The sequence below is a fragment of the Fukomys damarensis genome, unplaced genomic scaffold (genome assembly GCF_012274545.1).
Source record: "Fukomys damarensis isolate Sample0158 unplaced genomic scaffold, DMR_v1.0_HiC HiC_scaffold_5, whole genome shotgun sequence".
In the NCBI taxonomy this organism is placed as follows: domain Eukaryota; kingdom Metazoa; phylum Chordata; class Mammalia; order Rodentia; family Bathyergidae; genus Fukomys; species Fukomys damarensis.
The window spans coordinates 68,983,918-69,009,936 of NW_022900917.1; the positions used below are offsets into that span (position 1 = coordinate 68,983,918).

A 26,019-nucleotide genomic window follows, 5' to 3' on the forward strand; every position below is an offset into this window, starting at 1 on the left:
CCCCCAGCTGGGGCGGGAACCCCGCCCTCCGTCCCGAGGGAGCCGGCAGCAGAGGCCTGCAGTGAGGCGGGGGCTTGGCCGAGTGCAGACGTCCGAGAGTCCGATTGGGCTACTGGCGATTCCCATACTCGTCCCGGGCGGCGACTTTCTTTGGAGCCTAAGGGTCCCCATCTCGGAGGAGGCGGTGGACCCGACTCCCCCAGGAGCAGGATTCGGGCTCCCCTGCAGCTCGAACCTACATCCTGCTCCTGGTGACTTGGACACCCCAGAGCCCGGGCTGCTGCTTTTCATCTCCCGAGTTAAAGTTGCTCCTGGGTTTCCCGAAACTCACCTGCCCACCCCCCCGCCTGCTGCTGCCACCTACTGTCCACGCGCATGAAATTTCAAGGGCACACTCGAGCCCAGTTTGTGTGTGTGGAGGCCTCCTCTTCTGGGCTCTGGGGTGGGGGTGCGGCGGAGAGCTCTTTGGGGAGAACTGGGCAGGGCGGGAGCAGGGGGAGCAGGGAGCTTGTGCCAGGTGGTGCCAGAGCCACCAGCTCAGAGGCGGGGTGGGCCTCGGCGTTGTCGTTGTGCAACCCTCCCAGTTCCTGTGAGCAGATAATAGCCCAGTCCAGATGGTGACAGCCCGTGTGTCACCATTTCCAGGGGAGTCTAGGACATGAGTAACTGGACCGAACAAAGGCCCTTACAGAGACCAGCCCCCTCCTTCGGGGAGATGCGCGCCCCCTTCCGGGGCAGGGCGGGTCCCACGGGTGGGGGTGAACTTGAAAAAGCCCATTCACAGGCACCCTACCGGCCTCCCTGCGGGAGAATGGAACTCCAGCTACGGACACCTGACTCACAACTGTAGGCAGGTTGCTTAAGTCTCCTTCCAAGTCATCAGTGCCTTCTGACTAATGACGGATAGGCATGTTCAGCAGCCAGCGCTTCTCCTTGGAGGCTGCAGAGTCACCACATTCTGTGCCTCCCCTGTGACTAGCCCTTTGGCTGTGCAGGAGATGCGTGCATGTGTGGGGACTGCTTTGGAGCCCCTGGAGGTGCGGGGTGCCTGCCCATGAGTCCCTCTCAGGCATGGAAGGAGGGCTCGCGCCAGAAGACAGGGCTTTCCGTGGGCCAGGTGGAAGGGGCAGCCCTTTGAGCGCTGGCCCACAGCGAGTGGGTGTGGGTGTGACTGGTTTCAGAGTGCATAAAGGGAGGCAGTAGATGAACTGTCATTCAGGGCTCAGGGTTGAGTCCCAGCCGGGGTTCCTCAGGAACTTGGGGGCAGCCCCTAAACTGTTCACCTTCTCTCTGCAGGTGTTTCCCCTTAAACACTACCAGGACAGAATCAGGCCTTACATCCAGCTGCCATCGCACAGAAACATCACTGGCATCGTGGAGGTGATCCTCGGGGAAACCAAGGCCTACGTCTTTTTCGAGAAGGACTTTGGGGACATGCACTCCTATGTGCGAAGCCGGAAGAGGCTGCGGGAAGAGGAGGCTGCCCGGCTGTTCCAGCAGATTGTCTCTGCCGTTGCCCACTGCCACCAGTCGGCCATTGTGCTGGGGGACCTGAAGCTTAGGAAATTTGTTTTCTCCACGGAGGAGAGGTGAGCAGCCGCCTGTGGCCTTTTGGAACCGAGAGGCAGGTGCAGGAGGTGCGGTGAGGGGCAGTGTGTTGCTGCAGAGCAACGCCAGGACACGGTTGCTCCCAGATTTTTAATCTAGACGTCCTCCTGTTCCTGAGAAGTTACAGCCAAGGTGGGTTTATTCTGTACTGTCTTGGATGGGGCCTGGGCACCCTCAGTGCTTCTGTGGGTCCCCACCGGTACCTCAGGATCAGAAAGGTCGGTCCTCAATGTTGTCAGCAAGGTCAGCCCTCTGGCCTGTGATGCGAATCTACATGCATGTTCTTAGGGGACGCTGTCAGACCCGGAACACCAGGTACTCTGTTCTGCCTAGGACGTGTCACATCTGCAGAAATCTGTCCTCCTTCCTACCTTGTTTCTGCTGTCTCTCAGGCTAGGTCCCCTGTATTTTCTTCACCTTGTCTGGTGACATCTTAGACATCTCGTTGGCTACATTTTCAAAAGATAGCCACACTGAATAGTAAATAGAAGTTGGCTAGAGTTGATTGCTAAATATAGATCATAGCTTACCTCATAAAGGACAAGATGAGCTTGATAAGAAAATAACGAGACATTAAGATTCAAAGTGGAGGTTTCAGATGAGAGAATTCAGGAAGCCACATGAGGTAGACCTGATTTTAAGACACGGACCACATGTCTTGCGGAAAGACTGGCAGCAGTAATGCTCCAGAACGGGGGCAGCACAAGTTACTGTGTTGTTGCTGTGCTGCCACCTGTGCATTTTTGCCTGTAATTCCGAGCACCCTGAATAGTCCTGGGTTAACTGCAGTAGCACGACTGCCTATGACCTTGCAGTCAGGATTGAAATGTACTGATTAGCAAAGAAAAGCAAACAGTTCGCAATGAAGAAGTGTCCAGTTCCTGGAACTTGGTTTCCTGTGACACGGTGATGCCTTTTTCTGAAACATGCCTTACACACCTCCTTACTAGCTTTTGAAATCTGCATTGCACAGGCCAGTGTCATGGGCATGGGGTTTGGCAACCCGGGGGTTAAGCAATGGCAGGCTGACACTATTCGTGTAACCAGCACAGGTGCAGGGCTCAGTGCTACAGAGCCAATCAGCGGCAGCCGGTGTGTGTTGAGTCAGATTTTCCGTTTACAGAACCAATGGGTATTTTACATAACGACAGGGAGGTCACGCTGAGGACATACCGAAGTTAGCACATGTATACTCTACTCCAGGGAACAGGAAGGCAGGAAGGGGGAAAGAAAAGGAAAAAACCCAGAGCTTTTTTAGAGGGAGAGGAAGCGACCCTTTGGCTCGTGCCAGCTGTGTGCATTTAACTTCCCAGAGGGGACTTATGGAGTCAGGGCTGTTGCAGAGAAGCAGGGAGAGGCTGGTGTGATGTCTCTAGACCGGGCTTCAAGCTCTGGGACCCAGGAGACTCGAGTGGCTGGTTCTGAACACGATGTTTCCAGAGTCAGCTGCAGCTTTGTAAGACAGCCTTACAGTGGAGGGTTCCCAGAGAGTGGTTGTGTCCAGGACAGAGCCCTCCCTGTCCAGAGTAAGCACCTGTGTATTGGTGTGCCCTCCTAGGGGGAGTGTGTGCCTAGGCAGGAGTTTTGGGTCCCACAGATGACTGGCCACATGTGTTTGTCCATGTTCCTGCTCTGTCCAGGATAACGTCCGTAGCCACTAAATGCCCTGCAATGGAATGTCCCCTGCAGCTTTCCCTTCCTAGGGAGCAGGGACCCAGGCTCGTTTCCCTGTGTATGTGTCCGTGTGGGCTCCATGCTCTGCAGTACAAAACATGTCCGAGTGGCCCTGGCATGCAGTGTCCTGAGGAAACATTGGCTTGAGGGTCTCTCCTGCCCTCCCTGAGGAAGTAGGGGTCCTGCTTGCTGTTCCCTAGTGGCTTTGTGGAGAATGTCAAACCTTCTCCCAAGACCAGCTCCCAGCTGGCTCTGCGGTGTGGACTGTGCTGGTCATGGGAGCTGTCAGGGTGTCTCTGACACGTGTGAGCATCATGGCTGCTGTTTGGGATTTTGCCACATACCCTCCACCCCAGGGATTCTCCCCACACTTTGCAAACACTTGTTGCAGTGTGCATTGGTTTGTGAAGTTGTGAGTTAGTGCAAAAGGAGTCAATGGCACCCCGAACCTCTGCTCTCAGCACTTGTGGGCATGGGTTTGGGAAGGCCTTGTTGCTATTACTTGTTTTTTGTGGTTTTGGGGGTTGAGCCCAGGGCCTCATCCATGCTGGGCAAACACTGCCACTGAGCTGCAACGGTCTCACTGTTGCTCAGGCTTGGCTTGGGGAGAGCTGGGATTACAGGTGTGGGCCTGATTCCTTAGACCTGGTCTGGACATAACAGCCTGCTGCTTCTCTTCTGCAGAGCCCAGCTCAGACTGGAAAGCCTGGAGGACACGCACATAATCAAGGGCGAAGACGACGCTCTGTCGGACAAACACGGCTGCCCCGCCTATGTGAGCCCTGAGATCCTCAACACCACAGGGACCTACTCAGGGAAGGCTGCGGATGTGTGGAGCCTGGGTGTGATGCTCTACACCCTCTTGGTTGGACGGTACCCCTTCCATGACTCAGACCCCAGTGCCCTCTTCTCCAAAATCCGACGCGGACAGTTCTGCATTCCTGACCACATTTCCCCCAAAGCTCGGTGCCTCATCCGCAGCCTCCTGAGACGAGAGCCTTCTGAGAGACTCACTGCACCCGAAATCTTGCTCCACCCCTGGTTTGAGTCCGCTGTGGAGCCTGGGTACGCCGACTCTGAAATGGGAACTGCAGACCAGATCGTTCCAGAATACCGGGAGGACAGTGACATCAGTTCCTTCTTTTGCTAATCCCAGAAACCTCAGAAACCTCAGAATTCTCACACATGGCGTTTCCATTTCTGGAGGCGGATAGGCCCTCGGGCACGGTTCCATGCAGGTGGGTGACTGCACTTCGATGTGGCGCCCCCTTCTTGGTTGGGATGAGCGACTTGGTCCCAGCAGCTTGTGTCTGTCCATTCGGCTGTGCGACGGCTGCATCCCCTTCTCCACATCTGTCACCGGCTCTCCTTGTGTTGGATTTGGGGCTCCTGCAGATCCTGAAGAGGGCAGAAAATGTGAGCGGCCCACATGTATTCAGGTGCCACGGACTTGAACATGGAGTGGGAAGGGAGGCAAAGTGGATAGTGGCATTTTGGGCAGTGACTGTTTCACCAGGATGACAGATAATGGGCCAATAAACTTGCCATCAGTGGCCTTGTCTTTGGTCACTGGACTTGGACTGTGGTTTCTCTGACCACAAGTTCTTTCCTGGGAACCTGCCCTGCAGCTGCAAAGGCCTCCCCGGCCCATCCTGAGAAATACCGCCAACTGTTGCACCTGGACTGCAGTCCTTTAAAACTAATTTTTTTTCACTTGAAGCCATTAGCTCCCAGGGCTCTCTTGAAATTCCCTAGCACTTAGTCCTTGGCTTTCTCTCCCAAGACCGACTTAGGTGGGGTGTACTGTCCCGGGGCAATGGATAAGGAGACTTTTCATGCTACTCACTCAGGGGCAAACATTAAACATCTTCGTGCTTCAAGAAAGCATATTATGGAGTGAGGAGCCCCTCAGACAGATTCCACAGCGTGCCATGGCCCCGAGGCCCAGTGGGCAGCACGTGTGCAGCCGTAGTTCAATGATGAGTGCTGTGAAGACATCTGTGCAGCCGGCTTCTGGGGACACAGTGAGCCCCAGATACCCTCAGTTGCTTAGGACTTGAAAAGTCATCCGACCTGCTTCTCACGTCTGGCTGCCACCCCTGCCGCCGAGGCCCCCAGCCTCCTTTGTGGTGGCCTCTGGCCTCTGCTCCCACACTTGCAGACGAAAGTTCAGTCCCTTCAAGGATGGAGCTTCACCAAGAAACTGCAGCTCGCATTAAAAACCAGCGGACAGTGCTGGAATCGGGTAGTTAAACGGGTAAACCAAACATACTGTATTTTGAGAAATGGCACAAAGCCAGGCAGGCGTCTTCAAGGGCTACGCCTAGGCAAACTACTAACATGCATTGTGAGAATGCCGTGTATACCTCACTACTGTGTACTTTGTACATATCTTTTACCTTTTCTACAGACGTCTGATTTGTCGTGTCGGCTCCCAGGCTTGTCCCCTGTCTGTGTGCGTGAGTAGCCTGCGTGTGTAAAGCCACGTGAAATGTGAATGGCTGTGGGCAATATTACCTTGACAGAATCATGGGACTTAGAGCGGGGGGGGACAGGCCTCTGTCGCACTCTTGCTCTCGTGGTTGTTTGACTCTTGTATCTGTGATACGTTATCCGGCTGGAGACTCCGGGCCGGCAGGACTTAGAAACACTAGATCTGTGTGTGTGTGGCTGTGTGAGCAGTGAGACGGCTGCCGCTGACCTGTGGAGACGTTTTAATAAATCTGATTTCGTACAGAGGCGTGGCGAGTTTCTTTGAGGTGGACTTGAACTAGGTCCTTCTCCCACGTCCTTGGGCAGGGGGTCCCTGGGCCGGCTGTGCAGGGCGCATTGGAAGGAAGGGGCTGAAGACTGCTCCTGGCTTTCATCTGTGCTGTGGGGCAAGAACCTTTGAGAATCCCACAAAAGCTGTGAGCCCTCTGGGTCAGTGTCACAACAGAACTTCCATCTTCCTGGGAGCCCAGGGGGTCTCAAATCCCTCCCTGCCTGGGCCTCCTGCTGACAGCCCCTCACTAATTCAAAGGGCAGATGGAGGCACCCCCTCCCCACTTCCCATTTACTGGATAAAGAAGTGAAAACAGGCTCCCTTGGCAGCATTAATGTGGCAGGGAGAGCGGGGCTGGTTCCGGTTCCACTCCTTCCTTCCTTCCAGTCGCACAGACTGAGCAGCAGTTGGCAGGGCGGGTAGCGCGGCACTGAGGTTCACAAACAGCCACCAGATGGGCAGGCGCTCGGGGCTTCCCTCCTGCCCATTCATCCCGTGGCCACTGCATCCAGGGTGGCATCCCAGGGGGCAGTTTTGGCCCTAAATGGTAGAAATCAGACAGAGTCCTGGGTTGTCAACTCTGCCTCGGTGAGAAGGCGGCGGATGTCACTGGCGACAAGGACTGAGTTCACTGAGAGCAGACCTGGGTTGACCTAGGCTGGACATGAAGGGAAAGAGGCCTCAGAAGTGGGCAGGCAGTGGCCCCAAAGGTCCCTGGTGAGCGTCCTGTGGCAGGCGGGGGTCCCTGCTCCAGGAGCCTGGCACAGCTGGGCATGACTTGGGCACACAGAATGCAAACACTGCACTTTCATGGAGCTTTTATCTACAGATTTCAAAATGCTTCGCAAGCCATGGGTTCTGACACTGCTTCACACTGCTGTCACACCAGACGTGGGTCATGCTTGGCCGGTGACAAACGATGTCACGAACCTGTGAGTCCAGTCTCTTCTGAGGCCGGGACAAATTCAAGGTTGCTGCGACCCCTGGATCCTAGAGCTTAGGATGAGTGTGCTGCCCGCCTTCTCTCCTGTGTGTCCACGAATTCCATGTTTGAGTAAATCATCCAGGTACCACCTCAGTGTAACTTCTAGAAGTTGTTTTTTCACTTTTTTATTCACATACTTCCTACGAGTGTCCTTATGTACAGGGCAGCTGAGTGAACTGGGTACAGTTGGGCTAAGACTCAAGTCTTTTAGTAGCCACTGAGAAGCAAGCAGTTTATAGAGCACAGATATGAACTTGGGTCTTTGGGCTCTTTGCCCAATGCTCTTTCAGTACACCCACACCAAGTTTTCTGCTAAGAACGACGAGAAGGTGGCTCAAGACAAATAGATAGGAAGTCTTTACGTCCATTAATGTCCTCAAAATTACCCCTACATCAGTAAAAAACACAGGCACATGACTAAAAAGGAGATCCATCATTCATTCAACAAACATTCATCATGTACCTATTACATGCCGGAAACTGAGAGACTCTTGGGAAACAAGGACTGAGATCCAGCCCTCAGAGGCTGGAAGACAAGCTCCATGAGGTGAGGAACAGTGGCACTCAGCACAGTGCCCACCACAGGAGAGAGTCAGATGCCAGTGTGAATGGGTGGGTGGTGTGCAGGGATGGGCAGGTGACTGGATGCCTTCAGCAGTGAGGAGCCTGATGGGCCACCAAGTCAGAGCCAGGAATGTGGCAATCTTGAGATCAGGGCCTCAGCCTCGCTCTGAAGCCCTTTTGCTGTCAGACCATGAGCAAGTGGTCTGCCTGGGCCCCATCTGACAATTGTATTTTTTTATGGTTTGACCAGGGTTTGAACTCAGGACCTTTGCACCGAGCTACTTCCCATGACCGTTTTATTTTTTTCTTTGTTTTGGTACCAGGGCTCAAACTCAGGATCTTATGCTTGTGAGGCAGGTGGCGGAGCCACTGAGCTAAATCCCCAGCCTTTACTTTTTATTTTGAGATAGCATCTCACTAAATTGTCCAGGCTGGGCTTGAATTTATGATCCCCCTGCCTCAGACTCCTGTGTGCTAGGATTACAGGCGTGCCCCATGACTCCCGGCTTCTTTGTTCATCTTTTACACTTTTCTTCTCCCCTCCCCTCCCCTCCCCTCCCCTCCCCTCTCCTCTCCTCTTTTCCTTCCTTTCTTTTCTCTCTCTCTCTCTTTCTTCCTTAGACAGTCTCCCTCTGTAGTCCAGGTGATCCTCCTGCCTCAGCCTCCAGAGTGCCAGGATCACAGGTTTGCACCTCTTCCTGGCTCAGTTGCTTCTTTGACTATCTCAGTTGCAGTCACAGACTGTGAGGTTCGCTGGGCTTGATAAGCTGGGCTGGCCCTGGGCTTGTCCAGGTGGGTTCTGCCAGCAGCTCCCGTGCTCCTCGGGTTCAGGAAGCCACCTCAAAGCCCTGTGTGATGCCCTGCTGGCATCTGCTCTCTGTGACTGAAGAGGCACAGACCAGAGAGGTGTGCAAATTTGCTACCTCACGACAGCCTGCAGCAGAAGCTCCACTCCTATCATAGCCAGGTGAGAACCTTGTGCCCAACTTGGCCCCAGCCCAGCACCTGGAGCAGGGTGTCAGGAGAGGAGCAGCCTGCACGCAGACTGGAGGTGCTGGTGGGGTTTCCTTCATTGTGGCAAACCCCAAAGCAACAGCATCAGAGTCAATGATGGGGATGTAGGGGGGCTCTCTACTCCCTTTGCAACTTTCCCATAACACTAAACTTGTTCCAAAATGAAAAGTTTATTTTAGAAGCTTAGCTGGGTGTGATGGCACAGGACTGCGATCCAGGAAGCTGAGGGAGGACTGCAGGTTCGCGCCCAGCCTGGGCAACTTAGTGACTGACAGATCTTGTCTCAAAATAAGGGATAAAACCAGGCATGGTGGGGCACACCTGTAATCCCAGCACTCAAGAGGCTGAGGCGGGAGGACTGCCCTGTGTTTGAGGCCAGCCTCAGCTCCATAGTTCAAGGCCAACCTGGATGACACAGGGAGACCCTGACTCTTAAAAAAAAAGATAAAATTCAAAATAGAGGATAAGAAGTGCTGGGACACAGATCACTTGGGCATGTATTCTGGATAGATTCTCAGCTCCTGGTGCTTGGGACATTTTCCACTTTTTTTCTTTCCATCATGGGCATGGAACCCAGGGCCTTGGCAATGAACTCCATCCCCAGCCCTAGACATTTTCCAGTGCTGAGAAAAGGCCTTACCAAGTAGGCCAGGCTGGGCTTGAACTTGTCATTGTCCTGCTTCAGCCTCCCTGGCATCTGGGATTCTGGATGGGTGTGCGCTGCCCAGCCCAGCCACCACATTGCAGCGCCTTCTGCCCTGTGGCTTCCTCTCCCATGAAGTTCAGCGCTGTAAGGAGCACTTCCCGGGCTGCGGCCACTGGGAGCCAGTGTGGGGCTGCAGTGGGGTCCCAGCCCCTTCCTCCTGTGGTCCTCCACCCCACCCCTGTCAGGGGGCTGTGGAGCTCTGAGTCCCACCCACCTCAGTGGTCTCAGACAGGGGGCTCGAACCCCCAACTCCCAGATGCTTCCCCGATCCCATCCAGGAGTAGCCCATGCTAGACAGCAGTGTGACAGGTCAAAGAGAGGCACAGGCTATCGGGCAGGCACCAACCCACCTCAGCTCGCTGCTTTCCCTGTGAGATGGGTACAGCAGGAAGAAAGCAGGCTTATGAAATGTTTCTCATATGCTTGATGTGTATAAAATATTCAGCAGATGTTGGCTCTCAAATAACAGGTTAAAGATAGAATGCCTGTGATTCCAGCGCTAGGAGGCTGAGGCAGGAGAATCAGCTGAGGCAGCATAGTGATAGCACGGCTTAGTGTGTGTGTGTGTGTGTGTGTGTGTGTGTGTGTGTGTGTGCCTGTTTGTTTTTTGAGACAGGATCTCACTATGTAGCCCAGGATGGCCTTGAACTTTCCACCATTCTCCTGCCTCAGCCTCCAGAGTGCTGGGATTATGGGCGTGGAATACCACGCCAAGTAATGAGCACATTTTAGAAAAACAAATAAAAAACGGAAAGGAAAGGAAGGAAGGGGTGCAAATGGGTACTTCCCATGGTGGGGGTGTCTCCCACACAGTGGATCCTGTCCATGGGGATTCAGGGCCTGAGGCTGTGCATTCCCAGCCAGCTAGAGCTACAGCTAGAGCTGCCTGGATTGAAACTCAATCCAAACAAATCTGTTTTTTGTTTTGTTTTGTTTTTCTGGCAGTAATGAGGTTTGAACCCAGAGCCTTCACGCCGAGCTACATTCCCCACCACCACCCCTTTTTGAGACAGGGTCTCACAAAGTGGCTAAATTACTCGAGCTGGGCTCAAACTGTTGATCCTTCTGCCTCAGCCTCCCAGAGTGCAGGGATTATAGGCCTCTGCCAGCAGGTGCAGCCCAAAGAGAGAGTTCTTAAATTTCATTTAAAGTGAGCTAATTCCTGAAAAATCTGTCCATTCTGGGGAAAGCCAGGCAGAGGGGTGGGGAGAGGTGTTTGTCTGATCTCAAGACCCCTCCAAGGGCTGCTATCATCTCCCGGGCCAGCTTCCTTCAGCAGTCCCTGTTCTCCTCCAGCAAGGGATGGCCTGGGACGGCCTCTGGGCTGCTGCCCTCCACTCCCACTCCCTGGCCTCCTGGGTCCAGGCTCTGCTTGTTGACCCTGTCGCAGCCAGGCTGCAGATGAGGGCCTGGCAGGCGGACAGAGAGGGGTCCCCAGGGGTCGCCCCTTAGCAACTACAGAGTAGAGAAGGACCCAGAGCCCCCAGGAGTCCTGGCCTTATCTTTGAGGATGATCAGATCCACATGGCTCCTGCTCGGAGACTGGGGGTTGTCTTGGGGCTGGATTTCAAGAGCAGCTGCCCAGGGCAAAGATCCCTGGGTCTGAATTCTAGCTCTGCCCATCCGAGTGCGCATTGTGGTGCGTTCTTTAATCTCCCTGCTAGTGTGGTCCGTAAGGTGCAGTCTAGAGTAATTGCCCTGTAGAGCTGTGGCGAGCATTGGATGAGGTGATGCGGGAAGCCCTCGAACATGCCTGGCATTTGGTAGGCAAGCCAGCCTGCAGCCTGCAGAAGTGGGCGCACTGCCCTGATCTGCAAACCCGACTCCCAGCGCCCCCTCAAACAGCCTACATTAGCACGTGGCAGGTTCTCACGCAGTCGTGCAGCAGCTGGATCGGAAGGTTTGGAGGGTGTCTGATTTCTTTCTTCCCTTGGGGGTGGTTGGGTAGTGGGGATTGAACCCTGGGCTTCACACACTGGATAAATGTTCTACGACTGACCTACACCCCTAGCCTTGTTTCCGGCTTCACTTTCAGACAAGGTCACACTAAATTGCCCAGGCTGGGCTTGAGCTTGGAATCCTCTTGCCTCAGCCTCTCAAATAGCTGGGATTGCAGGTGTGCACCACCGTGCCCCCAGGCAGAGGAGTGGTTTACAGACTGTGTTCCAAGGAACCCCAGGGTGCTCCAAGCCACTGTGTCTGGGGAAAGGAACCAGCCTTCTCCTCCCTTCCCCTGGCCAGAGCTCTCTTGTGCTTATTTTGATTTTATTATTTTCTGTGTGGTACTGGGGATCCAATCCAGACCTCACACTCTATCACGTAGCCCCATCCCTCCCAGCCGCTCTGATTTTTATGCTTAATGGGTAGCTTTATGGGAAAACTGTATTTGTAGGTGAATTCTTTGAGCTGCAAGATACCTTCCCCCCAGACTGGGGGTCAAACTTCCTCAAACGAGCAAGTGGTATAGTTTCAATTTTGCAGTACTGGGGGTCATTCTGGGCCTTCCACTGAACAGCATCTCCAGCCCTTTAAAAACTTTTTATTTCGAGGCAAGATCTCACTACTTCGTAAGTCACCTAGGCTGAACTTGCAGCCCTGCTGCCTCAGCCTCCCAACCTGCTGGATCCGGGTTTTCATCAGTTTTAAAGGGAATTCCCATTCATGATGACATCTGGAAAACACGGGTCAAGCTATTTCACAAGTGGAGAGGTCAAGGCCTTCTCAAGGGGGGCGCCTGGCCCGGGGTCTCCCCCAGATGCCGGAGCAGCCCAGGGAAAGTTTCCTTTTCCCCTGCTGCACAGTGCCTGGTTCCTGAGTTTCCAGGTGCCGCCACAGACTCTCAGATGGAGCAACCTGGGAGGGGAGGCCGGGAGTCCAACTGCCCACAGCGCCCGCCTGCAGATCTGCCCCTAGCGGGGCGCACTTCTGAGTCACTGAAATCCTCTCTGGGGTCCTCACCCAGGCCTGGTTTGTGAGAAAGTGCCCGCCGGCACCAAACAGCAGAGAGACAGGGGTCAGGGTTTTGTTCCTTTTCTTGCAGCCCGAGCCCAACCCAGGATGCAGAGCCGTGTTCCCCCCACCTTTTAACATTTTAAATCTGACCCAGAGTCTTGCTGAGTTGATAGTAGCCTCCCATCTGAAGTCTCTTGCCTCACCCTCCCCAGTGTGCTTCTGGAGTGTCTACAGCTTCAGTCTAGTTTCCCAGAGCTGCGGCCAGTGTAGTTGCGGGCTCCTGCTCTCTGCCTTGGCTTGGCGCACCTTCCTTGCTGGGGTACTAGGGGCTGCGGGGTGAGGGGAAGAGGACATGGGGTACTATTGAGACTGACCCAGAGAGGCCTCCTTCAAGCCAGCGACACTGCCTTGAGACCCAAGGAATGAGGGAGGGGGAGTCATATGGGGGAAGCACCTTCCAGATAAGGGGACAGCAAGTGCAAAGGCCCTGGGACAGAGAAGAGCTCTGTGTGTCTGAGGACCTACCAGGATGGTGTGAGACTGAGCTCAGGGGTGTGTGTGTGTGGATTTCTTAGGATGGTGGCTGGCACACGGGCCATTGCTATTATTTGTGTAAGTTTATCTTTGTAATGAGGACAGCTCCCTCCCATTCAGTTACTGGTGGTTTAATTTTATTCTTTCACGTTATTTGGGAATCGTATTTAGTGAGATACCATTTCCCTATAATAAAATCAGCCACGCCGGTACGCAGGCAGGTAAGATGTGACACGGACTCACCCGCAGGTGCCAGCATGCGCTCGACAGAGGACGCTTTCACCACCCAGAGAGCTGGGCCTGGAGGCCTCCCCCGCCCCGCAGCCTCCCGGCCCATGCTCCCTGATCCTGCACAGGGTCACACAGCCCGCCCCTCGTCCATCATTGGCCGCCCTGGCCTTTTCCGCGGAGGGGTCTCCATTGGCCACTGGCGCTTCCCCGGTTGTTACAGAGCTGCCTGGACCTCAGGGCTGCTCTACGTGCAGGTTCACCTCTGCGCTGTGGAAGTGTGATCGCCGGGCTTTGTGTGACTTGGTGAGAAACAACGGAATTGTTTTCTCAGGGGCCGCGCCCTTTTGTGTTCTCACGCTCTCCGCACGCTCGCTCCACTGCTGCACATTGTCAACGCTTAGGACTGTCAGACGAACTTTATATTATTTACAGTTGATCACTTCCCCGTGGGTTGTATTCACAGACGTAGTCAACTGGATCAAAAATAGTGGAAAAGCTTGGTGTGGTGGCGCACACCTGTAAATCCAGCACTGGGGAGGCTGAGGCAGGAGAGTCACTGTGAGTTGGAGGCCAGCCTCGGGTACATGGTGAGTTTAAGGCCAGCCTTGATTGCTTAACAAGACCATCTCAGAAAGCCAAAAGCAAGCAAAAATATTGGGGAAAAATTGCATTTGTACTGTACACATACAGGCTTTTCATTGTTCCCTCAACAATCCAGCACAACAGTCATTTACATAGCATTGTTTTAGGTATCCTAAGTAGACATGGTTGAGGGTGAGTGGGAGGACATGCACAGGTTTATGCAAATCCACCACCATATTATGTGGGGGCAGAGCCTCTGTAGACCTGGGTGTACAGGGGGTGGACAGGGCACTGGTCCTGGACCCAGTCGGCTGTGATGCTGATTTTATGTCCGTGTGCACCTGTATTCAGCTGCGCTAGCAGGCATGCAGTGGCATCTCCTTGTGCTCTAATTTCCCTTTTCCTGAGGTTGAGCGTCTTTTCAAAATGCTTATCTGGCACCTGGCTCTCTACCTAGGGAGCCGCCTGCTGCTCATTTGCCCATTTAAATCGGCAGTTTGTTTCTTTGTTGGACCATAGGTGAGCTCTTCATATGCCAGGTGCAAGCTTTTTGTTCAATATGTGCTTTTGCGAATAGCACCTCCCAGTCTAGTATTTGTCTTTTTGTGGTCTTAAAGAGTGTCTTTCAAAGAGGTGAAGTTTTATATTTTTATTTAGAAGTCCAATCTATCAGTATTTTTTATGGTTCATGTATTTTGCAATATATATATATTTTTTGTACTGGGAATCAAACTCAGGTTCTTGTGCTTGTGATGCAGGTGCCAGAACCACTGAGCTAAATCCCTGGCCCTGTATTTTGCAGTCTTGAGAAATTTTGCCTGACAGAGTTTACAAAGCTGAATCTTCTAGTGATTTTCTTCTGGCAGTTTTATAATTGGAGGTTTTACATTCCGGCTGGTGATTTATTCTGAGCTGTGTTTTCTGTGTGATGAGGAGGAAGGGGCAAGGGTTGGTTACCTTTTAGGCCAATGGCTTCTACTTTTAGTCTTGCACTAATCCACTGCTTCCAATGAATGAGGTTGGAGTCAGTGTCCTTGTCTTCAGGTAAGGAAGTTTCAGCTCAGAGATGCTCTCTGGGTTGTTTAGTTCATCATGAATGCAGCTGGAGTTTACATTTATGGCTCCCTGATACTCCACAGATTTGAAAAGATTGTGTTCATAACAACACTTACATAGCACTTTCCGCAAGCAAGTTCCTGAAAATGTCCTCAAAGTGACGCACAAACTCACCTACCCCTCCCACCAAGCCTGTGAGGTACATGAGTAGTGCCCTCATTCCTCGTTGTAATGTCGCTGAGACCAAGTGCCTTGGCCTTGTCTCACAGCTGGCATTTGCAGCCCAGGAGTCTGGCTCCCAAACCTGTGAGGCTCCACTGTGCTGAGAGCCTTTCTCGCATGCTTGTGTGGGAGGCAGTGAACACCGAGTAACTGCTCACTCTCTGCTGTGTTGGGTGAGCTCACCAACACGGTGGGCTTCTATCGCTATGGTCCAGTTGCCACTCAGCACAGACTCCTACTTCACCTCCATCACACACAGGCTCCAGCTCTGTGGGTCTGATTCTGTCACAGCTATGTCTCCATGTCCCCCGAAGCCTCATGCGGTCATAGCCAGGGCTTTTCAGAGGTGGCTGGATCTGGAGTGTGCAATGCTGGGACCAGGAGCATGTGACTACTACATCACTGCACTGATCGGTTTGAAACAGTTCTGGGTGTGGATAATGGGAAGGCCCAGCCTGGGTTTGAGTGCTATCACCCTAAGGGATGTAGCCTGGACAGACTGTAAGGGACAGAAAGAAGACTGCTGTCGTCACTTGCTGCTCTGCTGTGTCAGTTTGCTGCCTTCTGCTGTGCTGCTCTCCACCCACCATGAACTGTTTCTCTTTTGCCATGCCCCTCCACCATGCCGCCCTGCCCTGGAGTCAGCTGACTGTGGACTGAAACTTGTACAAATTGTGAGCTGAATTAAGCTTCCCTCCTTTAACCTTGGGTATGGGGTATTTTGTCTCAGCAATGAGAAAAGTGACTAAGACAGATTCCAAGCCACACACTGCCAAGTGACTCTCTTGCTGAAAGTCTTTCCAGGGTCCCAGCATCCTGCAGCTCCTTCTACTTCTGCTGCCTCATCCTCCCCTTTCTTTGGCTGACCTTCCTTTCTCAAATGTCCTTCTCTGATGGATCAGCCTCTACTGCTAAGACTGAGGTCACAGTAGCTTTAGCCATGATAACCCCAAACAGAAAGGCTCCAGAGACCCACCATCTGCTATTATGGCTGAGATCTTAGACATTTCCAAAAGCCCACATGTTAAAGGCTCAGCCCCCAGCCGGTGGTGCTGGTGGAAGGTAGCAGAAGTGTTGGGAGCTGGGGCCTAATGGAAGGAAGTCAGCCCTTAGAGGTGAGGCCTTTGAGGGGGTGTTGTGACTCCAGCTCCCTCCTCTCTCTTGCTCACTGCTTCCTGGTTGCCATGAAGTGGGTAACTTTGCTCTACCACATGCTCCCTGCCTCGATGTCCCACCTCACCACAGATGCTCAAAGAACCAAACCAAGTGACCATGGACTGCCACCCCTGAAACTGTGAGCCAGAATAAATTCTTCCTTAAATTGATTATCTCAGGCATTTTGTCACAGTGACAGCTGGAGAACACAAATGGTGAATGGATAAACCAGCAGTGATATTTCTATGCAGGGCAATAGTACTTAACACAAAGGAACATAAGAACCTGCACAGCAACATAAATGAATCTCAAAAGCATTAGGCTACATGAAATACAACGGAAATAAGAGATTACATACTATGTGATTCTAGAAAGCTCTAAGAAAGGCAAAACCAGAACAAAACAGGTCAGTGGTTCCTGGGACATGGAGTGAGGGGACAGCGACAGGGACTGAGTGGGAACGTTACCAGGTAGCTCATTCCTTTTGCTGTGTGTATGTGCTGGGAACTGAACTCAGGTCCTCCTGCTTGCCAGGCAGGTGCTGCAATGCTTGCTTCTAAAAAGTGGCTCACAAAATAAATGTTACCAGGTTTGGAGTTGCTCACCTCTCCTCTGGAGTTCTTCTCGTTGTGAACAAAGAATTGAATAAGATGAGCAAAAAGCAGTGGCAAAGTTTATTTGAAAAAGTAAAAGTGAAGAGGGGAGAGAAACTGTCTCTGCAGAGAGAGCTTGGACTGAGTATATAGAAAAAGAGGTTAAGAGCAAAGATAAAATTGCATGGTGCATTTGGGAAACACAGCTTGGGCTGTCATGGAAATCTATGATAGCAAAGTCTTCATGGTGTCTGTGTCCTTTTGTGCTGTCTAAATCTCGAGGAAACAAGTGAGAACTTCTGCATCCCAGTCCTGAGAGGCAGTGCTAGGATCCCATGCCTCAACCTGACATCAGGTCTAGGCCTCCTATTGAAAACCTGCTGGAGTTCTCATGAGAAGGCCACGTGCAGGGCTTTGGGAACCGTTCTGTGCCTGTGTCTGGGATCTTGTAGTTAACAAGTCACATTCACTTCCCCAGCCAGCTCTGACACGCCTTTATCTTTTATCTCACAAAGATACAGAAAACAAATTTCTGGGGTAATGGAAATATTTTATATCATGGTTGTGGTGGTGGTTACACAATGGTATACCTTTATCAAACTCATGGAGCTTAAAATGGGTGAATTTTATTTATGGAAATAATGCCTCAATACTGTTGATTTTTGCTGTGTACTTTCAGTGGAATTTTTTAATCTTCTGGATATTTGTTTGAATCTATTTTATGGATTCCATTTCTTTCATGTGCTGGGTGTTCCTGATTTTCATCATTTTTCTGAGCTCCTCTATTTTTTTTTATCTGTACTGTTCTAGAGTCAGTAACCATGTCTTTCAGTATGGTCACCCTCTTTGTAGTTATCTGGGAAATTATTTCTGATTTGATTTTTTTCTAGAGCCTCATTCATCTGCTTCATTACTTCTACTGTTACCACTTCAAAGAGTACAAGTGGGTGGGTTTGGAATTGTTCTACCTCACTACCCCCAGGGTTTGCCTTCGGTGAGATAGAAGAGCTAGATGTCTGGGGTTTCATTTTGCTTAAATGTCTTCTTGTTTTCTCTCCCCTCCCCTCTCTTTTCCTGGGTTGACGCTTGTAAATTGCTTATGGCAAGGAGCTTTATTGATTCAAAACCCTTAAGAAATGACTACTTCTTAGAGATGCCTTCCAGGTGTAGCTGACTTTTGGATTTTGAGTGTGCTGCAAGGTCTTCTTCAATTTGCTGGGATAAGAAGCTGCTGCCTATTTGGCCTGGCTCCTGGTTCTTTGCCACTGGCCTGTAGTACTTTTTATGACTGTGAGGCAACCTCAGTCTTGGCACACCAGGAAGAACAACTGATTAGAACAATTATGTCACCTTGGCTAACTGTAGTACAATCAGCAATAACAATAGCATCAAACATAGCCTAGAAAGTGACAAACTAAGATAACTATTAATCTGCTGCCTTTAACCATATGAACTAATTTATGATTATATAAAAAACTCTAAAACCAGAAAATTGTATATAGTAAATAAGTAGTTAGTATGGTGATTTCACCCGAGGGAGAAAATTTAAAAGGGGTTGGGGGGAAAAAAAAAAAGAAAAGAGAGAAACATAAGAAGAGGAAGGGACTAGAGGCAAGGCTGGAGGACAAAGGAAGGTTTTGTAAATGTTGGGAAACTGGTGAAGAAGACAGGAAGGAAGGAGAGAGGAAGAAATAAGCACAACAAAACCAAATAACAACAGAAGTAGAAACAATGTTCACACTCATATAAAAATAAGAACAAACAATCAAGCAAAAACAAAAACAAAACCAAGAAAAAATAATGAAGAAAATAAGAAAAAAATGTTCACTTCAAGGTGTGTCTCTGCTGTCACTGGTAGACAAAGTGGGTAGACAGAGCCAAACTGATTAATCCCAGCAAACTAGCTATGGATTTATGTTGGGGTAGTGGATAATTCCAGCCAGCCTGCCCTTTTAGTTCCACTGAAGTTCAGGTTAGTTTCTGGCTGTGAGGCTGGAACCCAATTTGTTCAGCCTGCAACACTCTGTGTGCCTCCTGCCAGAACCTCCTACTGACTTGAAATTGGTTCCACCTCACCCTGACACAGGAAGCCAATAAATGGAGCCAGCCCCAGCTGCTCTGAGTTCCAACCTCAGCTGGCCCCTCTCCAAGATGGCTACTGTCCAGTTTCAGAAACTCCTGGGTAAAGTCTGAACCCAAATAACTTACCAGCCACTGTACTTCACTGCATCCACTGCTCCATTCCACTGGTGCGTTTTTCCGTGGAGGCCTCTGGGGTATCTGTCAAGCTGCCTCTCCCACCCAGTGAGTCAGGACTCAGGAAGAAGGCACCCCTTTCTTCCTTCTTCTCTTCCTCATGTCACTGTATTCCAGTATCTGGACACCAAATCTTGGAGAGGCTCTTTCTGTGCTGTTCATCACTCTACCATCTTCCTGGGAGTTGACAGTTTGTCAATACAGTTGATTTGAAAAGCCTCCCTTCAGGAGTTACAGCCTGGGCAGATGCAGCTCCACCTCTTCATCTCAGCTCGCCCATATCAAATTATCGGGGTCTGTTTCTGTTTCACATCTCCCATTAGACTTATACTTTGAGACTCATTTCTCACTGTGGTATCTTCACCTTGCTTGTGGCTGGCACTCCCTGGATACTCACTGAGAATTTGCCTAAGAGCTACTGAGGACTTGTCTAAGTGACAAGGATGCCCTCTGATGCCTTTCCTTCCCTTTCTAAAATTCAAGCCCTTGATTGCCTGGGATGGAAGAATTCTGATGGATCCACAATCCTTGTAAGACCTCATTTACCCATCTCTGGTTCACAGAGGGTGCTGGTGGCTCCTGACCTCCTGTTGTACTCCTGCCATCCTGTGAGTGGAGGCCCCTTTGGTCTCTGATGTTCCGGTCTCCCTCCCAGGTTTGGTGGTCCATCGTGCATCTTGAAATTCTACATAAGCCCCAGGAGGGAAGGGCCGTGTTCACTTTCCCATGCAGCTTCCTCTGCTGCTTGGCTCAGTGACTGGCATGCAACCAAATCACAGCCACGCTCTCTATAGGAATACACTGTCAAGGTTGGACACCTGGAATAAACAATTGGTAGTTTGCAGCTGAAAACAATGGAGTCATTTTTGTTTAAGGGCAGTTCAATTGACCATGTCCTCACCTCAAGTTATTTTTAACCTTGAATGAGGGTCTGGTGCTTTGTTGGGGTGCAATGGAGGAGGAAGGCAGGACAGAGGGACTCTCCCTGCGCGGGAAGGTCTTGGTGCCTGGGTGAATTTGGGGAGAGTGAATGGGGAAGGGCTATAGACACACCAGCATGGAATGGTCTGTAGTACTGCATCGAAAAAGCACAATACTTCACTTTTCAGGACAGTTTAAATTTACAGAAATATTGCTAAGATTATATGGAGAATTCTCATATATTCCTGACCCATTTTTCTGTACTATGATAACGTGGTACAGGTGTTGTATAATCAGTGAACCAATATGGACATGTTGTTAAAGTCCATAGTTTGTGCAGATTTCCTTAGATTCTCTGCAATGCCTTCTCCTTTTCTGGGACCTCACACTGTGTTTGACCATAAAGGCCCCTTAGGCTCTTCTTGGCTGTGAAAGTCTCAGAGTCTCCTTGTTTTGATTACCATGATGGTTGTAGAAGAGTGGACAGAGTATTCTATGCACAGTCCTTCTGTGGGATTTACCTGATGTCTTTTATGGGATTAGGCTGGGTTCCGACACATACAGGTAAAGAGCTGCATTTACTTTCCAGTCTAAGTTCTGTTAGTGTAGGTGGCAGTGTGTGGTGGTTGACATTCCATGCTTGTGAGTGCAGCTGCCTTGCTGATAAGGGGTAAGAGACTCCTTCCTAAGATGGAAAACAAGAGAAAAATGACACCCATTCTATTGCAGACTTCATCCCCTCTCTCAGCCCCAAACCCATAATGCTGTAACTTCGGGGCATTGGCTGTGCAGCCCACCTGGAGCAGTGCTGTCTACTGCTGTTTTCTTCCTGAGAAGATCTTCTTTGGGTTAGAAGGTCGGGAAGGTCTGGTCAACCGAGGGGCCTCAGCTGCTTTCCCCTCCTTCCCTGTACAGGTGCATGAAGTCCCTGCTGTTCCTGCTTGCCAACATAACTGGGCCATACAGGATGCCAGTGCACCAACCTGTTAATGAGCAGGGTGGGCCCCGCCTGTCAGAACAACAGAGTGGATTTAACACGAGCTGTGTTGCTCAGATTCTGTCAGACCCTGGGTGAGGGAGAAGTGACTTTTGCCTTCCTGGCCCCACCAGTGTGACAGCACACGGTTTGCTTTGTACCCTGGCTGGCCTTCGGGAGAAACTCGGCTTAGTTCAAGGCTGTGACATGTGTACTAATCCCTAATCCTTAACTCTTTGGCCCTCTTCCATATCAAACCATCTCCAGGAGTCAGCAGGACCGAGCTTTGCAGAGTGCTCTAGCCCTGCAGCCAAGAGCTTTGCTGGGCAGCTCCTGCACACATATCTTGTCATTTTGTCTCACCCAATCTTCAGTGTGGCACGAGGTGGTGATGACACTTGTGAGAGTTACTAATCACTGAGCATTTAGTATGTGCCAGGGGGTTTTGCTCATTCACTCATTTATTTATTTGTTTTTTTGAGACAGGGTCTCACTATGCGGTTCAGGATGTTCTTGAACTCACTAGGTAGCCCCAGCTGGCCTCAAATTCACTGCTGTCCTCCTGCCACAGCCCCAAGTGCTGGGATTGCAGGTGTGTACCACACCTGGCTGTGCCAGGGTGTTTTAAAGAGTTTGGCATGGATTACCCCCCTGAATTTCACAATAATGCTGTAAGTGCCTTAACTTTAAGCACAGACACTAAACTCAAATCAAGAGGGATCAAAGATCTAAATATTAAAACAGAAACACTTAATCTGCTGGAAGCAAACAGGTAGAACTCTTGAAGGCATAGGTGTAGGCCAAGACTATGAACAGGACCCTGATCGCACTGGAAATATCACAAAGAATCAACAAGAGGGAACTTATCTTATTAAAAAGCTTTTGCACAGCAAAGGAAACCACCAACAGAGTGAGGGGACAACCCACAGTGTGGGAAAAAAATTTTGCCAGCTCTTCCTCAGGCAAAGGACTAATATCTAGAATATACAAAGAACTGAAAAAAATCAGACCTCCCCCAAATGTAAAGACCCAATCCAAAAATGGGCATCTGAAGTGAATATACACTTCTCAGATGAAGAATTAGAAACAGCAAATAAATATATATTAAAAAAAGTTCAACATCAGTGGTCATTCGAGAGATGCAAATAAAACAATGCTGAGATTCCACCTTACCCCAGAAGGAATGGCTGCTATCAGGAGATCAGTCAATAATAAATGCTGGCGGAGCTGTGGGGAAAGAGGAGCCCCACACCACTGCTGGTGGGAGTGCAGACTGGAGCAACCACTGTGTAAATCAGTGTGGAGATTTCTCAAAAAATGAAAACTAGAGGTTCCATCCGACCCAGATTTTCCTTTTCTAGGTATCTTCCTGAAAGAATTAAAGTCGTCATACCACAGTGATACATGAACACCTACATTTATAGCAGTACAGTTTGTAATAGCTAAATTTTGGAAACACCCAAATACCCATCAACTGATGAATGGATAAAGAATATTTGTTTTTTTATTAATACAATGGAGTACTACTCTGCCATAAAGATCAGCTTGAGACATTTATAGCTAAATGGAGGCACTTTGAGACCATACTGTTAGGTGAGATAAATTGGACATGTTTAAATATCATGTTTCTGTGGTAGGAGAAACTGAAAGGGTAAATACGGACCAAAATGTATAATAGATATTGGGAAATAGGAAGAAAATGTTCAAATGAGAAGGGGAACAGAGAGGAGGGAGGGAGAAAGGAAAGAAGGGACAAAAATAAAAGAGAGACTAGAAGGAAAAAAGCCTTTGTGAATAAGGAGGGGAAGAAGGGCCGAAGGGAAGGGGGAAATGAAAAAAAAGAAGCAAGATATATCATGTACTGGTTCAAATTCCTTATGATGAATGTTGTCATTATTATATCTAAAATATAGCAATAAATGTTTCGCTCTCCAAAAAAAGAAGCATAGAGCTTGATTGAATTTTTTGTTTGTTTTGGAACCGGGTATCGAACTCAGGTCCTTGCGCTAGCAAGGCAGGCAGCTAAACCACTGAGCTAAGTCCCTGGCTGTGAAGTTAGTGCTTATGCCAAGTTAGTGTGAGCATGTGGGCAGCAGGGTCCTCCTGGCGGCCCAGGGCGTCTCAGGAAGCAGTCAGACAAGGTGCTCCCCTCCAGCTCCTGACCGTCAGCTGCAGCATGTCCGTCTTCTCTCTACAGAACGGGAGGCTTGGCTCGGCAGAGTTTGGCTAAGCGTGCAGTATTTTCAGCTCCATCTCCAGCATGCCTGCTCTCTGCCTCCAGATTTCCAGGCCCTCCGGGCCCTGACAGCTGAGCCTCCATCTCCGAGCTGAGGACCTGCAGCTTCTGTACCCTGTCCATGGCCGCCGCGTGTCAGCTGGGGAACTGGCCACCCGTCCGCACCTCCTCCAGCAGCTGCGCTGGTCCTTTTCCAGCTCCTGGAACTCTTGGCGATGGCATTCTTCTCAGTGGGGCCAGCTCTCGCTGCTGCGGCTCCACAATGAACCTGAAAAGGCCTTCTGGGGTCCTGAGGTTCAAACCTGTGATCTGGCCCAGCGCCTCCCTGCATCGCAGCTTTGCCAGCAGCCTCCGTTTCTCCAGCTCCAGGCCAATCAGAGCTTCTCGTATCTTCTCTGCTGGCCCAGCCACCCTGCAGCCGGTCCAGCTCCTCTGTGAGCATCCCGTTGGCGCCCATTATCTCCCACAGGTCGAGCTGCTCCCGGAGCTCCTGCTCCTCAGGCTCCAGCGGCTTCGCCTTCACTTGCTGGTGCACCAAGCTCCGTCGTGGCTCTGGGTCGGCCTCCCACTTGTGGCTCCCGGCACTGAGACTGGCTGCCTCCCCCAGCTCCACGCGTGTCCGCCTGGGGCTCGACCCCACCTGGACGAGGCAGGACTGAGCCAATCTGCCCGGCTCTTTCCTCCTCTGACCGCACGCTCTGCTGGCGCCGCCCTCGCAGAAGACTCGGGGTAGAGGCGGACACAGCTAGGCCGGTCTTGCTCCGCTAGCCGGGGAATGAAGCTGCTTAAAAGACTTACCGTAGGGCGGACAGGACAGTGGCGTTCTCGCGCAGATCTTCGGTGGCCGCCTTCTTCCTCGCGGACCTCCCTCCGCTCCACCGGTACCCACTTAACGCGAGAGTTGCGCCGGTGTCCTCGCGAGACCCAGGGGGAGCCAACCAGGGCCAGTAGAGAATCAAGGGCGTGCGGCTCGCTCCAGTCGACGCTTTCGGAGTCTGGACCCCAGGAGGCCATCCAGGAAGCTCCCGCCGAGGGTCTCCGAACCAGCCTGGACCTGTGTGGTCGGTCGACCTCGGTGCCTTCCCACGGGAGGCGCTTCCGCCTGGTGCGCCAGTAACAAGGGAACAACTGACGTGAGGTAGGGTCTCTGTATTCTAAAGCTTTTAATTTTCTTTGACGTTAACAAATTTAAATATGTTTCCTGCTCTGATATCCTTCATTTTAATATAAAGATAGGAACTGACGGTCTATAGAGAGCATATATACAGGTTCTAGCAGTCTTAATTTTTAAACTCTATTTTGTTCTTTAAAAGAAAGTAATGCAGTCATGCCTTTTGGGGGGAGCAAAGTGTACAGTTTTATTTTATCGCCAGCGGGTCAGTCTGGGACTTCTCCACAAAGAGACCAGCCCCACCTATGGGGTGCAGCAGGGAAGGGTATACTCTCCGGAGAGGCGGCTTGCAGGAGTTGAGCACAAGTCATCTGGGCCCACTAATTCCCTGCTTATCGGGTATCATAGACAACAAACTCAATGCACAGAGCCACGTCCCACTTATATTTGACGGGGAGCTAGAAGTAATAAAACAACCGAGAAGCAAGAAAATGCCTGACATGTTTCAGAGGAAGTGTCCGGAAGCCCCGACAGGTTGAGGGAATGGGGAAAACGTTTCCACCTGTGAGTTTGGCTTGACCTTCAGAGAAACAGCGTTCCCTGTTCATGCTTTCCTCTTTTTGATGCTGGTTTATTCTTTAACTGTCGGAGCTGCTTACACGTTGGTTGGTGTATGTGTAAGCATCTGATTCTAAGACCATCATGATCTGTTAGGATTCTTGCATTTTTATGGAATTAACACCTTGGGAGACAAAATGTGTGACACATGGGCCAATAGTTAATAACATAAAGAGAGGTCCTAATGAGGCACTTATCTATGTTTTCCACTTACCTAGGATGCTTTCCAATTGCCAAGATTTTATGAGCCAATCTAAATATAAGACAGCAAACACCAGCATAGACCCCCAACATACAGCTAAGAGGAAACATCTTTAGAAAGTATTTCAGTCCTCTGGAGTAACAATTATTAAACCCATGTCAATAATAAAGGCAGTCACTATGTCATAGGCAAGAATAAAGATATCTTGAGTGTGTTGTCTCCTAGGGTGATTTTGGATTTTTGAGACAGGGTTTCACTATGTAGTTGAGACTGACCTGGAACTCACTATGTAGCCCAGGATGGTCTCGAACTCAGTGATCCTCCTGCCTCAGCCTCCCAAGTGCTGCGATTACAGGTGTGCGCCACCACGCCTGGCTTTCTTGGGTGATTTTGAAGAGAGTTGTCTCGCCCGCCTCTCAGTAGTGGTCGTGATGGGGCTTTTTGATCTGAGAGCGATGAATCTATGGCTGAATGTCTGGAATTTTAACAGCTCAATCTAATAGTCTTGGGGAAACCAGTGAATGTGTCTTGATTTTTTTGTTGGCTCTCTGCTGTGTTGGTTTCTAGAGGGCTGGTGTCTTGAGGAGGCCCTGTTGAACTGTCTAAAGGACATCTAGTTAACCTATCTGTCTGTAGCTTTTTTTGTTTTGTTTTGTTTTGTTTTGTTGTTGAAGAAGTACCTCTAATGGCGGTGAGGGGCAAGGGGTGAAGACCTTGCATATGATGTCAGGCTGAGAAGGGCTGTACCTATGATCTGGAGAGATACTCTAGAGAGGGTTTATCTAAAGGCCCTAGGTAGGCGCTAGGCATTGTCTCTCAGGCAGCTTTAAGTCTGGAGGAGACAAGACCAAAAACCAGTTAAGAACACATGGGCTAAATAATGAGATCACCAGGGTTGTTATGAATGTAGCCAATAAGAGGGTTTGTTTGTTTGTTTTTTTTCCCAGCTTTAATTGAGTTTATTGGTACATTTTAGGGATACAGTACAGTTACATTCATTGTTGGGATCTTGTACCTCTACATGACAAGTCTTGGTTCTCATTTTTTTTTTTTTTTTTT

The 26,019-nt window shown here is 50.5% G+C and overlaps 1 protein-coding gene and 1 long non-coding RNA gene across 3 annotated transcripts; one reads left to right on the forward strand and one right to left on the reverse strand.

Moving 5' to 3' along the window:
• The first annotated feature begins 987 nt into the window (after positions 1 to 987).
• On the forward strand, positions 988 to 6,012 carry Trib1 (tribbles pseudokinase 1). Its single transcript, XM_010611218.3, has 2 exons — positions 988 to 1,589; positions 3,967 to 6,012. Exons 1-2 carry the CDS (start codon positions 1,204 to 1,206, stop codon positions 4,430 to 4,432), a joined length of 852 nt encoding a protein of 283 aa, XP_010609520.1. The 5' UTR covers positions 988 to 1,203; the 3' UTR covers positions 4,433 to 6,012.
• Positions 6,013 to 20,185: 14,173 nt separating this feature from the next.
• Positions 20,186 to 23,890, reverse strand: LOC104853308. 2 transcript variants are annotated; one of them, XR_777754.1, is made up of 3 exons: positions 23,828 to 23,890; positions 20,615 to 20,826; positions 20,186 to 20,502 (listed from the first exon to the last, which is right to left on the reverse strand). It is a non-coding gene; the product is annotated as an uncharacterized LOC104853308 (long non-coding RNA). The 2 variants fall into 2 exon arrangements; XR_777755.1 differs by having other exon boundaries at positions 20,615 to 20,800; positions 23,828 to 23,878.
• Between the last annotated feature and the right edge of the window lie 2,129 nt (positions 23,891 to 26,019).

Excerpts from the sequence above, each read along its gene's own strand:
- Trib1 (XM_010611218.3), top strand. The coding sequence starts at position 1,204 with ATGAACTGTCATTCAGGGCTCAGGGTTGAGTCCCAGCCGGGGTTCCTC. Across the intron at positions 1,590-3,966 it reads GTTTTCTCCACGGAGGAGAG|AGCCCAGCTCAGACTGGAAA; the intron begins GTGAGCAGCCGC and ends TCTCTTCTGCAG.